The sequence below is a fragment of the Temnothorax nylanderi genome, unplaced genomic scaffold (assembly GCF_030848795.1).
Source record: "Temnothorax nylanderi isolate EJ_2023f unplaced genomic scaffold, tnyl_v1.0 TNYL_tig0096_pilon, whole genome shotgun sequence".
Lineage (NCBI taxonomy): Eukaryota > Metazoa > Arthropoda > Insecta > Hymenoptera > Formicidae > Temnothorax > Temnothorax nylanderi.
In genome coordinates this window covers 506,768-525,178 of record NW_027249158.1, presented here as the reverse complement: position 1 = coordinate 525,178, position 18,411 = coordinate 506,768, and the positions used below count along the sequence as shown (strand labels likewise).

The 18,411-nt window shown below is 37.3% G+C and overlaps 1 protein-coding gene across 5 annotated transcripts in view; it reads left to right on the top strand.

The window, feature by feature from the left end:
- The window catches only part of LOC139775322 (uncharacterized), a 68,239-nt gene that overhangs the window by 42,028 nt on the left and 7,800 nt on the right, over window positions 1-18,411 (top strand). The window contains exon 5 of one of the 5 annotated variants that reach the window (XM_071711237.1): window positions 8,955-13,171. The exons of 1 other annotated variant lie outside the window; for it this stretch is intronic. In XM_071711237.1, coding sequence (XP_071567338.1) covers window positions 8,955-10,629 — 1,675 coding nt within the window. In that variant the 3' untranslated portion in view covers window positions 10,630-13,171. Of the gene's footprint in view, window positions 1-124; window positions 2,852-3,029; window positions 5,398-6,572; window positions 8,298-8,954; window positions 13,172-18,411 lie in introns of those variants that run through there. 3 more of the 5 variants (XM_071711245.1, XM_071711240.1, XM_071711236.1) reach the window with 3 other exon arrangements.

The following is an 18,411-nucleotide window of genomic DNA, read 5'->3' as shown; positions in this document are numbered from 1 at the left end:
AGATTTAATCGTATCCAAACTTTCTTGTAGAAACATCTTTTAGACTCTGCAGTAAGTAGTGATTGAGATGTTCAAGTCCCAACAACATCATTGAAACTAACCGCTGTATTTTAATATGTTTTAGAGAACAAAACTGCAGCAAGAAGATCTTGCAGACGGACGCTTCCGGTTGCTTTATTGTCGGGAAAGATTCGATACCGATGAGACTGTGGCAGCACGCTGATGCCGGTGGTAAACTGCGCTATTCGTTAATACCGATGTTAGACGACGTCGATAAAGCTGAGGAAGATGTAAAGGTACTTAAAGTACTACCGTCAACCGCTATTAAAGTTGAAGAGGCCGAAGCTCAACAGAGCAATCAGAGAATCAGCGGATGCAGCGTCGGTAGTTGCATGAACTCCTTGATGCGTTTGCGCAAGATAGTCATTGATGGTTATACTTGCGACAAATGTAATATAAAATTTCCCATGCAGTCTATGCTGAATCGCCACAAAATAACGCACAATATGCATTTATGGCTTTATGGGAAACGCCTGAGAGAAAAGTATGTGCGATATTTAAAGATGAACATTCGAAGACAATCCAAACAGTTAAAGGTGCGAAAGCGTTTACAGAGAGCAAAGTATGTTTGTACATTTTGCGATTTCGATTGTAATAGATTGGCGACTTTGAATGCGCATGTAAAGAAAAAGCACAAGAAAAACACGGCCAAAACAAATCCGAAGAAGCTCAGGTGTATTATCTGCAGTTACGAGTGTTTGAGTGAAGCGAATCTGAGCAGGCACATGCGAAAGCACAAGAACAAGAATATGACGAGTTTTGCTTGCAACGTATGCGATTTTGAATGTAAAAGGGGCTTTACTCTGATGTCTCACTTGGAGGGTCATAAGAGATCTAAGAAAAATTCAGACGCGAGCTGTGCGGAAAAGAAACGTAGAATAACGAAGTGTAACTACACATCTCCGAAGAAGACAAGTCAATCGGATTGCTCGCACAGCCGCGGGACGCCTAAGAGGACTGCGTTAATCTCATACGAGGATTCCAACGTGGTAATTAAACAGGAAGTTTGTGTCGAGGAACGCAACGAGACATCGGCGATCGCCGCCCACGTCCCCAGTCAGAAAAAGCCCAGTCAGAAGAGGCCGGCCGTCGAGGAACACTGCGACCTCTGCGATTTCACGTGCGCGAAGAAGAGCACGCTGTACGCTCATAAACGCCGGCACAAGGTGGAGGATGTCAACGAGGTGTTCGCGTGCAACGAGTGCGGCTTCAAGACTGCCAAGAAGTCGTCGCTGTACTCTCACATCAAGCGGAAGCACAAAGAGTCACGGTCCTGCGATGGCAACGGGCAGCCGGAACTGTTCTGTTGTACCCAGTGCGACTATAAGAACAAGAACAAGTATGAGTTGAAGATACACATCGCGCGCAAGCACACGGACGACTTCAAATTCTCCTGCGAGACCTGCGGTAAGAAGTTTAAGGTCAAGGGCGATCTGACGAATCATATACGTTTCAGCCACCGGGAGCAGCCGGTGATCTGTGACGTTTGCGGCAAGACTTGTCTCAATAGCAACTCCTTGTACGTGCATCAGAAGTTTGCGCACTACAAGGCCAAATACGAGTGTCAGATATGCAAGAGGCGGATGGTCAGCCAGGAGAACCTCAATGAGCACATGCTCAAGCAGCACGAGCGCAGGGAGAACGTGGTGTGCGAGGAGTGCGGCAAGACGTTCTCGCGGAACAGCAGACTGAAGGTGCACATGAGGATCCACACCGGGGACAAACCGTACAGCTGTACCGTCTGCAGCAAGTCCTTCGCCCGCAGGACAGCTCTCAAGCAGCACCTGCTTATCCACACTGGCGTCAGGCCGTACGTGTGCGATATCTGTGGCAAGGCCTTCACTCAGAAGCCGGGTCTGATCAGTCATAGGAAGTCACATCCGGGTTCTCACCCGCCTCTGCCGCGCGTCCTCATCGATCATATCTTGAACGACGTTATGAACGGTTCACGTGGTGATTGATTGACGTAAAGTTTGCACGAACGATTCCGAGGAATAGGTGACAACAATGTATAAAAGATAAATGTGCTTGTAACTGATATTCATGTACTATACAAAAGAGATATTCTCATTATACGATTTTTTATCCAGTGATATCTAGAGGTAATGATTATGTAGCAATTTATGCGATAAAACAACTCGAAATATTTGCAGAGAATTTTAATCGCCATATGTAAAAGTAAATACACCTTAAACGTATTTTTTTAGATCATTAGTGTATGCATTATGTCAAGTTCTATGAACAAAATCTCTTTCTAAAGCTTTGTATTTCGTTATGCATATTATTACCTTGTCTGATTTGTTTATTGGACGGTTATGTTAATTAAAGAAGAATTGTTTGATTTTAAGTTTCAAAATAAAATTATATTTGTATGATATTCACAAAGCAATTGGTTGTTAAAATCTCATTAATTGTTCCTGTTAATTTATTTGTTATTTTTCCTTTGAAGACTATATTCTAAATGTGAGTATGCATAAAATTATCGTACAATTATTCGCGTTTGTAAGTACGATAAATCTATTGCAGGAGAGTGTTTAAATCTTAATATCTGAATGGTATATATTTTCTTATGTATAGCGCAGTATATTTATACCCTAGATTTACTTATATGATTAGCTATAACTGAATGTGATTTCAGCAAATATGCGTTACAGAACGTGTAAGTTACTTCAAAACAGAGTTTTCGTTTATCACTAGGAATAAGTATGATTATTCCCGTCGTTGATTGTAATTCTTGAGAGATTAGAAGAAATCATTGGAAAATGATATAAATAACTAACAAAATCTAAAACTTATGTTTTATCTGGAATGTGCACCTTATCCATTTGTATAAAATGATTCTTTATTCTCAAGTATCAAACATTTGTTTGGAAGCATAAAAGGGATAAAATTGCGAAATAAATAATAAATTCTAAAACCTTTCTCATTTGATAGCAAAATTCTTAACTAACATATTGTATGATTTTCAGGGTCGTAAATGGAAATGGACATTTTCTGTATGGCAAAGAATCTATTCCAATGCAGCCGTGGAAAGTAGTTGATTTTGAAGGATGTCTCTATTATGCCTTTCTTCCGATAAATCAGACGTCAAAAATGACAGAAGAGACTGAATGTGATCAGAAACAGGATGATGATATATTGAAAATCGACGTTGATGATGAGGAAAACTCCGTCGCAATTAAAAGTGACAACAATGTGCCGTATACAGACACGTTGAAAAAGTTTTACACAATAAAGGTAGAAAGCGAGAATATGTTGATGGACGAGATAATAATTACGGACGAAGATCAGCCTTACGATGAGGAAGACAGCAAGGTCTATGCTTGCGACGAGTGTAACATTTGCTTTCCCGTAATGCAGATGTTAAAGTGTCATCGGGACACCGTTCACGAACAGGAAGAAAAAAATGTAGAGCATATTACGTACAGCTGCAACTTCTGCAGCTACGAGAGCACCAACAAATCGACCTTCAACTCGCACATCAGCAGAAAACATTCCACGAAACGCGTGATCAAACGGAGAAGCAAACTTAAAACCGTCAAGCCGCAGGAATACTCGTGCGACATTTGCGGGTTTAAATGTCCAAGCCGACGACGGCTGAAGGAGCATCTCGATCGCAAACACGGATCCGATTACAAGTACGAGTGCGAGTACTGCGGCAAAAAATTTAAAGTTAAGAGCGACATGAGATTACATGTGCGTTTCAAGCACAAAGAGAGCCCGATAATATGCGACGTCTGCGGCAAGACTTGTTCCAACAGCAATTCGCTGTACGTGCACCAAAAATGGGCGCATTTCAAGCCCAAGTACGAATGTGAGATCTGCAAGAGGCGTATGGTTACGCAGGAGAACCTAGATCAGCATATCTTGCTTCAGCATGAGCGTAGAGAGAGCTTCGTGTGCGAAGAGTGCGGCAAGTCCTTCTCAGAGAATCACCGACTGAGGCAGCACATGATGACCCACACCGGCGATCGACCGTTCGACTGTCACATCTGCGGCAAAGCATTTGCGCGTAGAACTGCTTACAGGCAGCATTTGTTAATTCATACGGGGAAACGGCCGTACATTTGTGATATTTGTGGGAAAGCCTTTACACAAAAACCTGGATTAATATGTCATCGGAAATCTCATCCTGGAGTGCATCCTCCTTTACCGGTGGTGCACATCGATCATATTCTCAATGATTTTATGAAGAAGGAGTGATTAAGTAGTGTAGGTCAAAAATTGTAAAACTTAATCGCTATGTATATGAAAAATTCGAGATTACAGTTTGGAAATTTAATTTTATTGTTTATCTCTTATCTCTTTCATTGGCTATCTTTGATTTACTAAATTTATCTTATATATATATATATGTATATATGCACTACCGTTCAAAAGTTTGGAAGCACTACGATTTTAAGAAAAACAAAACAGTGACAGAAAAAGAAAAACAGTGGTGCTAATACTTTCAAAAAAAAATATTATATGAGAAACCTTACTATCTGTTTTGACTATTCAACATAGTATTATTTGTTTCTAATCATTTTCCAAGGAAGTATTTTATTTGAAGAATTTTATCGAGTGAACATGCCATTATTCTGTTATGAAGAAAGATTTTCAAGATTTTCAAGACTTGTAAAATATAATAAATATGAAAGTAACAATTATTATATTTTACTCAAACCATGAAAACTTGTTCTTTCTTCATAACAGAACAATAGCATAGCATTTTTACTCGGTAAAATTCTTTAAATGAAATACTTCCTTGGAAAATGATTAGAAATAATACTGTGTTGAATAGTTAAAACAGACAGTAAAATTTCTCATATGATATATTTCTTTAAAAAAGTAGTGCTTCCAAACTTTTGAATGATAGTGTGTGAGGCATTTAAAGTGTTACCTCCCCCATCATGTATACATATATTGAAAGATAAAACAGATTACTTTGTTTGCTTATTATTGAATTAGGACATTTATAGATTATTATTTCCGATATTTTATTTTTTTTTTAATTTCTGAGATTCCAACATTACAGATTTCGAAAAAGAAATATTTATCGCCGATATTATTGAAGAAAAGATTTCAAAGAAAAATTACCCTTAAAATGATTATACATTGATTTATCATCGATACTTTTCACATAATTAGAAAACTATTAGAAATAATATCTATACAATAATATGTATACAATCTTCACACAAATGTATGTAAAGCTTGTTTTTATGACGAATATAATTGTTGTATGAAATAACATGTAGTAAATAACATATAGGTAATAACAATGTGATAAACAGTAAAATGTATTTTAATAAAAATAATTTGTCTCTCGATGATGACAATTTATTTGAAAATTAATATCGAATATTTTTTCATAAAACCTTATTAATTATTCTTTCACATACAATCCTTCTTTACTATGACAGATAAATTTTAATAAAATGCTTTTACAAATTTGTTTTATACAATACAGAAATGGTACGTAATGATCAGCAATTACATGTAAGTATAATAAATTATATATTAGAATTTACAATCTTTCTGAAGTAAACGATTTACATATTGAAACAGTTTCAGATGTGCTTACAGAAATTGGAGGCAGACGTTCCCGTTCTTGTGTCTTGTTTTTCATAAAATAGTAGCAAAGAAATGTGTCTTATTTATTTATTTAGTTAGTCTCAGATTAGTAGCGTAAGTAATTAGGATTGATCAAATGTTCTTATGGAATCATTTTATTAATATTTATCTCTTATTTCAAGAAGGTCACTTGCGTGATTTTAAAATAATTTTTATCTTTATGAAGAGAAATCTATGATAATGAGATCTTATTATCAGACTAACATTTTCGACGTGTATTAATTTTGATAGATAATTAAAAATATTTTTAAAGTATTAAAATAGTAGTTTTAAAGCTGCGACATATCTTCAGTTTTATACACGATAAAGAGATCTCCACAAATTTCTAATTTGGAAATAATTGCAATTGATTTTTCTGAAATGATTAACTTCTCTCCTCCTTTTTAATTCTAAGAATTCCCGCGATATGCAAAATTGTAAGGGCGATCAAGATATCTATAAAAAGTAAAGATAATTACTACAAATTCATTGATTTACGCTTTACGCTTTAGATTATTCTGATATAACAATTTTTTTAAAATCTATTTTCCAATGTTATATAAATAATATCTATATATTATAAGATTATGTTGATATGCTGTATATTTAACACTTTTAACAGTCTGTTCTAGAAAAGTTAGGCTAGCTTAAATCCGTTTTGTTGTACATAACGTACTTAATTATATTTAATCTTGTGTAAAAATAAATATATCTTAATTATTCTGTGTCACACCCCTGAGCATCCCACATCAATAAAATTTTTGTTTTTGAACCCCGAGCAGAGGGGTGGAAATAATTTTAATTCCGCTCGTACCAATGTGTCTTCGTAAATTTTATATTTGAATGTAAGTAGTCCAAGATCTGTATACTTTCCAACTGTAGAACCGTAATAAAGATATGTCTTCGTAATGTTGTAGGAAACCGACAGCGGATATCTCTGTCAATGAAGCGACGTCGAACAGAATATCGGTGATAATATCGGTCTCCAAACGCCGAGAAGAGAAGAAATCGCAGGAGAAAGATTGCGAGAAAGAAAGACGCAATTCGTTCGGCTGCGACGTCTGTCCTAGACACTTTAAGAACAAGTACTTGTTAAAACAGCACAAGCTCACGCACACGGTGGGGATCGTCCGCGGACGCGAAACGGGCATAAAAAAGAATCCCGCGTTCACCGCGGCAGAGCCGCGAAATCAAGCTCTTTCGTGCTCAAAGTGCAACTTCCGCTGCAACAAGAGATCCACGATGATCGCGCATCTCGCCGAGAAGCACGAGGGGGTCGCCAAGGGGGACAACGATAGGTTCGCCAGCAGCAGGCAAAAGTTCAACTGCATCGTCTGCGACGTGGTGTTCTCTCGCAAGGAGACCCTGAGGTCGCACTTCGTCCGCAAGCATACCCAGCATTACGATTACTCGTGCAACTACTGCGGCAAGGAGTTCAAGATCAAGGGCGACCTCACCACGCACATCCGGTTGAAACATCAGGAGGAGCCGGTGGTGTGCGACGTCTGCGGCAAGACCTGCCGGAACAGCCACAGCCTGTACACCCATCAGAAACACGCGCATTACAAGGCGAAGTACGAGTGCCCGCAGTGCCACCGGCGCCTCGTTACGCAGGAAAATCTAAATCAGCACATACTGACGCAGCACGAGAAGAAGGAGAAGTCGGTGTGCGAGGAGTGCGGCAAGATGTTCTTCGAGAATCACGACCTGAAGAAGCACATGAGGATCCACACGGGCGACAAGCCGTACATCTGCACGGTCTGCGACAGAGCGTTCGCCAGGCACAGCAGTCTGAACCAGCACCTCCTTCTGCACACCGGCGAGCGTATCTACGCGTGCGACGTGTGCGACAAGTCGTTCGCTCAGAAGGCCGGTCTCATCTGCCATAGGAAGATCCACACGGGCGTTCTGCCGCCTCTCCCGGTGATACATATCGACCACATAGTAAAGGAGTTTACCAAGAAATAAAACAGCACAACTTGAACGTCGGTGCTTTATATGATCCTTGTCTTTTATATCTTTTATCTCATGTGACGATTAAATAGATAAATAATGTAAGAATCGCGTCTGCGTGCAGTAAAAGGCATGTTGTCGAGCATGATTGAAATCTGAGACAAAAAGACAACTACACAAGTACAAGGCATTTGCTTGTAATGCACAACGGCGTTGATATACAGATATGAATAATTAAGATGAACAGAATTGGGATATTTTTATTTGCAAAGTTAAAAGTTAAAAGCAACGGAGTTGACGAGAATCACAAAGTTCACAATAAAATAGTAATGATGCGAAAGTTATTGTTTTCCAATATTATGTATGCGAGATAAAAAGCTTCTCTTATTTCCCGTTTCAATTTATTAATAATAAAATAATACTTTTACGTTATAGACTTTTAATGTTACTAAATTTAATATATTCATCACTTTATATAATATATTGATATAATATATGATCTTATAATATATTATCTCAGAGATAAGTATTATAAAAAATATTGTCATCAATAAGTCGCGTTGCAAAAACAACTTGAAACTTTGTGTTTATAATACTTGGATTTAAAAGATTTACCTTGAGATTTGGCTCGGTTTTTTGAAAAGTCGGAATGTATGTGTCCAAATAAAAAGATTATATAAATATAAAAATATTTTATTATTTAAAAACACGCAAAAACTCTAAAAAATGAAATGAAGTGTTTCTAAATTATAAAGTTATGTTATAACGTTTATTTGATTCCTAGTTTGTACTTAAAGAATTGCTTATGTATTTTAAGCATTGCAATTTCGCGAATTTTAAGCCATGCAATTACAAAAGAACATTATGAATTTATGAAATATCTACGTTTCATATCTTATTGTTATTTATGTTCTAAATATATCTATTACTTAACACATTTTTCATTTCTCATTAATTTTTTTAAGTATAATATAACATATTATTTAGAAATAGACTTGCTTCGAATGGATACATATTTCTTAAGTTGTTAAAATAAATATATTGATTTATATATTTGATATGTACATATGTACAATAATATTTTATTTTGTACAAATATTTTGTTTCTTTCGAACTTTCCCCATTTTATGGCAGTTTCGTGATTGCCATAATGTAGGTCGCAACGGACTACAATGCTGATCAACAAGAAAGGTAGTTTTAGCTCTCCGTTTGTGAGTACCTTCGTTGATCTGTGATTAAATTTATATGGGATAAATAATGACTTTTAGCGTATAATTTTCCACGGTATAGATAAAAATCACCTTGATTATTCTTTCTAATAATTATTTCATTCCGTAATGTTTCAGGCACCAAGGCGCGTACAATCCTCGTGGTATTTTCATCTTTGACAATGAATCACTGGTAATGAAGAAGTGGCAAATTTTGGAATTCGACGGCAAGCCGTATTATGCGTTTGTACCCGAAGGCGATTCGCCTTTACCGGACGAGGATATACCAGGACAAGTGGATGAGCAATTAGAGGAGGAAGTAGAAGGGGAGGAGCTGGAAGAGGAAGTAGAGGAAATGGAAGATGACAACATTAGTATAGAGGTGAAAGAGGAGTGTCAGTTGGAGGGAGAAGAATACGATTCTGTGGACGAGAAATACAACGTTGAGAGCATTCTTAATGGAAGTGTTGAAGAAATAGAGGAACTGAGAGGAACTATAAAGCCGATCACACTAAACGGCATCAGCGAAACTGTAGATGATAAGACGGTTGGAGATTTATACCAGGTGAAAGTACAGGGCAGTATGGTGACTATCGAGAAACTCGCGTCCAACCCGGAGGTAGACGCGAAAGCGAGTGGCAGTATCGTGACTATTGAGAAACTTGCGTCCAACCCGGAGGTAGACACGAAAGCGAGTGGCAGTATGGTGACTATCGAGGAACTTGCGTCCAACCCGGAGGTAGACACGGAAGCGAGCGAAGATCAGACAGAGGACGAAAATGACGATGAGGGAGAAGTAGAATATCTTGAGGAAGAAATGGTAGATGTGCCTAGCGTACCTTCTAGCAATAATGCAACACCTCCGAAAACGCCTTCTCCGAAAAAGACTTCGAGTGAGATAGTGAAATGCAAATTGTGCTCGGAGACATTCGACACGGTATTAGCCTTCAGGAAACACGTAGCGTGGAATCATAAGAAGAAGATATGCTTAAAAGAGGATGGCGCTTACATATGCGTCGTGTGCGGCTTTAGAACCCCGAAGAAGAGCTCGTTCGCCGCTCATCTGGATAGGAAGCACGATACTTGGTCCAGGAAACGACCTAGCGCCACGAAATTCCCTTGCTCAGCATGCGGGTTTGTTTGCAGATCGAAGCATTCGTTGCAGTCCCACTTCACGAGGAAGCATACGGACAATTACGAGCACCAGTGCAGTTTCTGCACGAAAAAGTTCAAGGTCAAGGGGGATCTAACGAATCATATACGATTCCATCATAAGGAGAAGCCGATCAAGTGCGATGTATGTGGCAAACTGTGCCTTAACAGCGGATCGCTCTATGTGCATCAGAAATGGGCGCACTACAAGCCCAAGTACGAGTGTCACATCTGCAAAAGACGTATGGTTACGCAAGAGAATCTGGATCAGCATTTGCTGACGCAGCACGAGCAACGCGACAAAATAGTTTGCGCGGAATGCGGTAAGACCTTCACGAAGAAAGACTCGTTCAAGAGGCACATGGTGGTGCACACGGGATGCAAGCCGCATTCCTGCATGATCTGTAGCAAACCATTCGCCCGAAGGTCACAGCTGCGCCAGCATTTGCTTATCCATACTGGCAAGCGACCGTTTGTATGTGACATATGCGGTAAAGCGTTCACGCAAAAGCCAGGATTGATCTGCCATAGAAAAACTCACCCTGGCCCGCATCCGCCGTTGCCCGTGATGCCAATCGCGGATATCGTTAAAGAGTTCACCGACGGATACGTGCAAGAAATTAAAGCGTGTAAGAAAGAGAATTTCGACGAGGACATGTGAACGTTTTAGTTCATCATGTCGTTATATATGTCGAATTTTTTTTTTTTTATATTAGTGTCTAAGAGAACACAAGCACACGATCGTTATAAAATAAGAATGATAGGACAATTGAGAAAATGTAGAACAGAAACATTAAAAACATCTCGGGCGGCAATTGCAAAACTTTCAAACGGAATTTTTATGTTTACGCGAAGGATTATATATTGTTTATCACAGCCGATTGCGATACCTCGATTTTAATAATACTATCGGGCTTTTTATTGTCTCTATACTGTTTACTCTCCCCTATCCGATTTTTATTATTTATTTGTTCTCTTGCGTATCGTTTTTGTGACAAATGTAAAATAATGAGAAAGTGGACGCAAAAGACAAAAGATGATAAACGATAGAGAGAAACGAAGAGTAAAGTATTTGTAAAACTCTGCGATATCACTATTTTGGAAATTTAAAATTAGGAAAAAGGAAGCATCAATAAGCAAATTGTCGATGATGCCAATTTCTCTAGGAAGTTAATTAATTTTGTTTTTAAATTTAGTTTTATTAACTCACAAAATATTTCCGCAATTATCACTAATAAATTTAAATATAGTTTATGTTATACAGATATATGTATGTCGTCCAGGTAAAAAAAATTGTCCTAAAATTTAATTTTAAAATAAAACCAGTGATTGTCTCAATGTAATGTACTAAGGAATAAAAACATACTTATTAGAATAGAAGTATTCCATTGACAACAAGAATGCCACCAAATTTTCGAAGTTTGTGATCCATAATGATTTCTTTATATCCAAAATTTGATCAAATTTTTTAGAGTAACTGATATACATATAATAAATAGGTATAAAATGTATAGATATGTATAGCTAGCTGTTGTAAATCACATATTTCTAAGAAAAGAAGAATAGTGATCTTACATTTTACAACTTCTATCGGCGTTTCAGTCTCTCGATATATTTATCGTCAACCAAATTAAAACTTTGTACATTTTCTTGAGCCAATAAAACACATTACGAAGGTATATAATGATAATACAACATTTATTTTTGTGGATCACATGCAACATCGCCAATAGGTCAAATGACGTATTAAAATTAATGAAGAAACGTAAATTATTTTGATAGTTTTGATTTGATACTGTTTAATATTTTTTTAAACGCTATTTTATTGGTTAAAAATGGCTCAATAATATTTTTGATAATGCAAATGCTGATTTTGTGAGCAGAGAAAGAATCGTATTAGGCATAATAATATAAATCAATCATAAAATAATGTAAGTACAATTGGTAAAAAAGTTATGTAAATCTTCCGCTTAATGCAACATTGTTTTACAGAAGATAAATATAAAATGTCCATTATATACACTATCTTATTATCTCTTTCTTTTTTTATAAAAATATTTTTTTATACGTATGTTTCATGTATGTATGATGATATTACTTTATTCGCACTGGTATAAAATTCGGATTTGCAGTGTCACGATAATTAAAAAATTTTGCCATTAGATAGAAATATAAGATAATTCGGCCTATTTAATTATTTTTTCTGTTATTTAAAGAATAGATTTAAAAACTAAAATGACTTAAAAATGGAAAAATCAGAACTTTTTGATTTTAAAATGGTGCTAAAATGACTCTCAGAATAATCTTTTTATAAGAAGAAAAAATGTTATGTTTTTGTTTTATTGAAATAATTGAAGTAATAATTGAAATAAGCCTTTATCTTTTTATCTTTATCTTTTAAGTGGCTTAATCCATTTTAACTGTTCAATCAGGAAATATATTTTTGAAAATACATTGAATAAAAAATGCAATATATTGTGTATATAATGTGTTTGGCATATATATATACAATATATTGCATACATATATAATAATTGACATATATATATATATATCTTTAATGTAAAAATATTTTTTTATTTTAAAGATTTTTTATTTTCCATTCTTGAAATTATTTTCTCACCGAACAGGATACCAAAATAAGGATATGTTCCATAAAATATATTATTAATATTCTTGAATTCTTCATTTTAGCTATCTCAGAATCAGCATTTCTTATTGGTCTTTATAGTAAAACCATAATTTTTTGAAAGATATATCGTGAGAATATTGAGTATAGTACAATATTTGATAATAAATGATGCAATTGCTCTATTGCGGGTAAATTTTTGTATCTATTGTACAGTAAGTAATTTTCTATTAAAATCTTACTGTTATTATGTGTGGAGAAACAATATTCTTACGTCTACAAGAGCATAAAGTGATTCAATCACTTTTTTAAAATGTAAAGGATAATAATTTATTTACATTAATAATTATCTTGTGACATAAAATACATCAAGCAATTATCGATTTCTTCATACACAATACATGTTCTCTGGCGTATACGTTAATAATAATTTATAAGCAATAGCGCATTGAATGGCTTAACATAAAAGACGTATTAGTTTTCTTCTAAGATAACTGTGTTCAATAAAATTAGATTAGTAAGATATGTGCACAAGAGTACAGATTACCGTTTCAAATAAATATTTTTGACAACACTTCTTGTAAAGTATCTTTAGATAATAATAAATTTAGTTAGACAATATATATTTAATTAAAGAATGCGTACATATATATACCCAGACAGCACGCATATCCAAAATCGGGACATAAGACGTCTGAAAGACATCTTTAAAACGTCGTATGATATGATGTCTAAAAGGCGTCTTAATGTCATCTTTAATCTTACGTCCCAATTTTGGACATTTGTGCTGTCTGGGTATATATATAATATTATAAGATTATGATCCCGTTTTAACAGCCATTTTTTAATGCCTAAAACTTTTACGTACTTGTGCTACTTTCGAAGACAATTCAGATTTTACGAAACATTTCGTAAAGTCACAATAAGAGATAAGTATACTTTGTATTAACCAGATGTGTTGAGGTTTTAATAATAATAATAATCTTTTTTCTTAAACTTTTAGGGGTATAATCGATACTATCGGTTCTTTAAAAGTCGACAAAGAACAGTTTGTCGCAGTTACAATCTTCTGTGAGAATTGCGTAGAAAAATCTCAATTCAAAGCAAACCTATATACGAAAAGCATGTCAAGGAATAAGCCACATCATCCCAGGACAAAGTGCAAGTTTATGATGAAAATATATATTCAGAGGAAAGAGAGAAGTCATGTGAGAAGGTTTAAACTTGTGCTTCATTAATTTTATTATTGCTTCGCAGTTGAAAAGTCAGTAGAATTTTCATTTCTGCGGACATCACTTTTGAGATGAAGGACGAACTGCGACAACATATCGAAAAGATGCACGCTTTTAAAAAAGTATTTTTGCGACATCGTCTGCGCGATAACGTTCGACCTGCAAGGGTACAATTTAAGAAAATATACAGACGATCAGAATTATGTACGGCGTACAATGTACGCAACATTTACAACTGGCACTTCAAGACTAAGAGAGATCTGCACAAGTATATGCAATGCTTATACAATAATAGCCGCCAGACGATGTGCGACCTGGACGGTAAAACTCACCAGAATCTGTTTGCCCTTAATAGGCATCGCGTAAATTGTACCTACGGTCATCAGTTCTTTTGGGACGTGTACTGAAAGAAATTCGCGACGAAGAAGGAGCAACACCGCAAGCTAGCATAATAACCGGGAGGCCATCGTCTGCCACGTGCGGTAAGATCTTGAGCAGCAAGGATTCTCTGAAGAAGTGATACACCGAGAAGTCACACCGATATGATGCCGTATAGAGCTGCACGGTAAGAGATTCACGATCCAGAACGTGAATCAATCAACAGCATCTAACGATGCATCAGGTTGTACATCTATGATACATCTGCGGTTAAAACGTAGAAGCCTGATCACGTATAGAAAAAACTATCCTGGATCTTTACCTCGACTGCCAACGATGTCGGTAAATCACCTTATCAAGGATCTGCTGAAGACGAAAGTGGAGAAAAAGAATTAACGCTTTAAAGAAGATAAAGAACGCAGTTGAGACGTTTGTTGTGTCCACTTATCTTTAGCTTTAAAAGAATTTGTAACAAGTACAATTACAAGAAGGAGGAAATATTGATATTACTGTATTAGGAGAAAGATTTCTACATTTTAATAAATTTTATGATCTTATACTGGATTATTATTTCTATTTTTTTTACTAGTCAGAGTAAAGAAGCGAAACTTTTAATACTTTCGTTCGCATTGCGTTATTACGGGATTATTGTCCTAAATATTTTTTTAGGATAACGTAACTATGTATTTAAAAGTATAGTATACGTAATTTATTATTTCGCGCTAAACAAAACATTTTGCTTAGACCAACGAGGATGTTTAACTCAAGTATTTTCGGTTTAATAATAATATAATATCTCTATTGATCGTTACTTCTTTTAACGAAAATATATCTGTATTTAAGTTTTTAGACTGGAAACTGAAGATTGCTAATTGATGTCGTATTTTGGCTAAAGAAAGTATGTATGCTGTATTTTTGTTATTAACATGGTATTTGCATATCGTGTACTCTCTGAAGAGCGATAGTATTAAAATTGTTAAAGTGGTAAATGATAATAAAATAGTAATAATATCATCTTTTTTCTCCTTTTACTTCACCTTCTATAGTTTCCCAAATATTCATCTTCAATCGCGTAATATTCGTCATTAAAGGAAGATGTTAATGTTTTGTATTATCGTAACATTTATAAAACAATAAAATATTAACGTACTAAAATATTAACTAAAATGATAAATTTAATGAAGTAATTATTGGAAGAGCACTGCAAAATTTTTGTATAACTTTTTTATTTTAAAACTTTGAAACTTTTCATAAAATATTAAGCTTATTTTCCGTAAAGTCGGCCGTAAAGTTACTTTGGGCAAAGCGGTGAATGGAAGATACTGTGAGCGACAGAGGCACTTTTCTCATATTTCTGAACGTTTCTTGACTGAACGTCTTTTTTTTTATGTCGTAGGTTTGATTTACTAGAAATGGAAGGAATCAAGAACGAAGGCATTCGGGGTCCCCATGCATTCTTTATCGAGACATCTCCAAGTATCGCCGAGATAATCAACACGGAGAGCAGTAAAGAAAACAGAAATGTAGTGAGACGCCTGCATTACGCCTGCGACGTTTGCTCGTTCCCCTGTCGGACGAAGGGAAACTTAAGAAAGCACATGCAGCTCCACAAGTACACGTGTAGAACCTGCAACGAGCGGTTCGCCTCGTCGGAGAAGCTGGAACTTCACATGGTCGTGCATCACGGCGAGCCCAAGTACACCTGCAAACTGTGCTACTCCGTCGTGTGGAACAAGCCGGACATGAAGAAGCACTTCCTCGCGAGCCACTTGGATCCTTTCTGCAACACGTGCACCGCCTGCAACAAGGTGTTTCAATCGAAGTACGCTATAGAGAGGCACATGTACAGCCAGCACACGAAACTCTCGGTGGCGTGCACCATTTGTAGACGCGTCTACAACAGTTACCACGCGCTCAAGGCGCACACCAAGCTCATTCACCTGAAGACCGGCTACCAGTGCGAGATCTGCAAGCGGCGTCTCCTCTCCGCGGATTCTCTGGAGGCGCACCTACGACGGCACGAGGGCACGCGAAACATGGACAGCTACATCTGCACAACGTGCGGCGAGACCTTTCTCACGAAAAACAAGCTGAACAAACACGTGACCATCCACGGCGAGATCAATCCCTACGTCTGCCCGGTCTGCCAGAAAGCCTTCGAGAAACGGGCGAATCAGGTGCAACATATTCTGACGCACATGAGTAACGTTTACGCGTGCGACATATGCGGGTTGAGGTACTCGCGAAGGGCTGCCCTGATATGGCACAGGAAAATGCATCCTGGACCGCTCGGTAAACTGCCAGTTATACCCGTGATAGGCATTGTGAGCGAGTTTGTTAAGAATTATATTAGCAAAACGAAAATCTTACCAAACACTTAATCCAAGTCCGAAACAGTTAAATCTAGAAAGTACTATAATCATTTGTTTAAACGTTATCTTTTCCTTTATAGAGATAGGATTTTTCTAAAGATAAATTTTTAACAAGCGCGTGATCTTTCTATAAGTATCTTCAGTAATTGCAATTATAGGATAAGACGTTTGTTATTTTTTTCCCCGGGTTTATTGCAAGTTTCTGTTAATGATGTTACGATGCTATATTTTGTAATAAACGCAGTTAGATTTATATATGATTACTTCGTACATGTACAGCGAATATTTACTTGAATATATATATATATATATATGAACGATTAATCCAAATCGCTTTTCCTTCAAATTGTTTTCGATTAATCTATTCCCCGACAATTATATTCTGATCTGTAGATCTTACTTACTCGTCGTCAGGTAAGTTATACCATTTGCCATTAATTAATTATGCCGCATAATTAATTATGGTACTGATACGCACTCTTTTTTTAGGTGATCCAAGAGTTTTGTGTTGCATATATGAAAAGCCGATATTTAATCCTCTTTCGCAAATCTCTGCAGACTTCTAATCACCCTTAGGAAGGTAACTTGAAGAACGATGGCAATAAAGCATCCAAATGTTTATTAAACCGCCTCCAATAATTATTGTAAACCGTTCCCAACTACCTCCTCCTCGTTTTTATCAAACTCTCAATGATTTTTCTCGACAGGCACATAAGCAATCGTTCCTTCGAGTTATAGCTGAAGGTAACGCGAACTTTTGTCTTTTTATGTTTTAGAGTGGATCCGTTGAATGTTGAATCCAATGTCCAGAAACCATTTGTCGGAATCGAATGTGAATGGACGAAAAGAGAAAAATCGTTAACAGAACATGAAGGACGACCATCGGAAAAGATAAGTGCAAGTCTAACGAGAGAAAAGCTTAGTTCGCGGATCGTAACCGAGGAAAATCGACCGACTAGAAAGAAGACGACGTGCGTGGAGTGCGATCACTGTCGCCGCAAGTTCTTGAAGAAGAGCAACCTCGCCGAGCATCTGAAGCAGCATAGGCACAAATGCGCCGACTGCCCGAAGACCTTCAGCCTTCGGCGTTATCTGGTCTCCCACGTCGAGAAGAATCATCGGCAGCAGATGTACGAGTGTAGCGTGTGCAAGTACAAAAGCAACAACAAAGGTACCCTGAAGAATCACTACATCCGTCTGCACACGAGTAACTACGACTACGCGTGTGACACGTGCGGCAAGCAGTTCAAGATAAAGAAGGCCCTGAATCACCACGTGAAGCAGAATCACAGCGAGGCTCCGCCGATCGTGTGTGACGTCTGCGGTCACTTCAGTAAGAATCTCCACGCCCTCAAGGCTCACATGAAGTACAGGCATTACAAGCCGGAGTTTGTCTGCCGGATATGTCGACGGGGTATGACGACACAGGAGAACTTGGAGCAGCATCTTACGTGGCACGAAACCAGGGAGAAGGTACTCTGTCCGACTTGCGGCAAGAGATTCCGGGGACGCGATCTGGACTCGCACATGAGAGTGCACACCGGGGTGAAGCCGTTCCCCTGCCCAGTCTGCGGAAAGACTTTTCGACGGCAAACTGCTCAAGAGCAGCACGTGTTGATCCACACCGGAAAGAGACCCTACATTTGCGATATTTGCGGTCAAGCGTTCGCTCAAAAGCCCGGTTTAATCTGCCACAGGAAGAGACATCCTGGCCCGCTGCCCCCGCTACCTGTAGTCTCCATCAAGAACATCGTCACGGAATTCACGAAAGAATACGCGACGAAAAACGCAGTCATAAAGATTGAATAAGATGTACAAGTTTGTAGTATTTT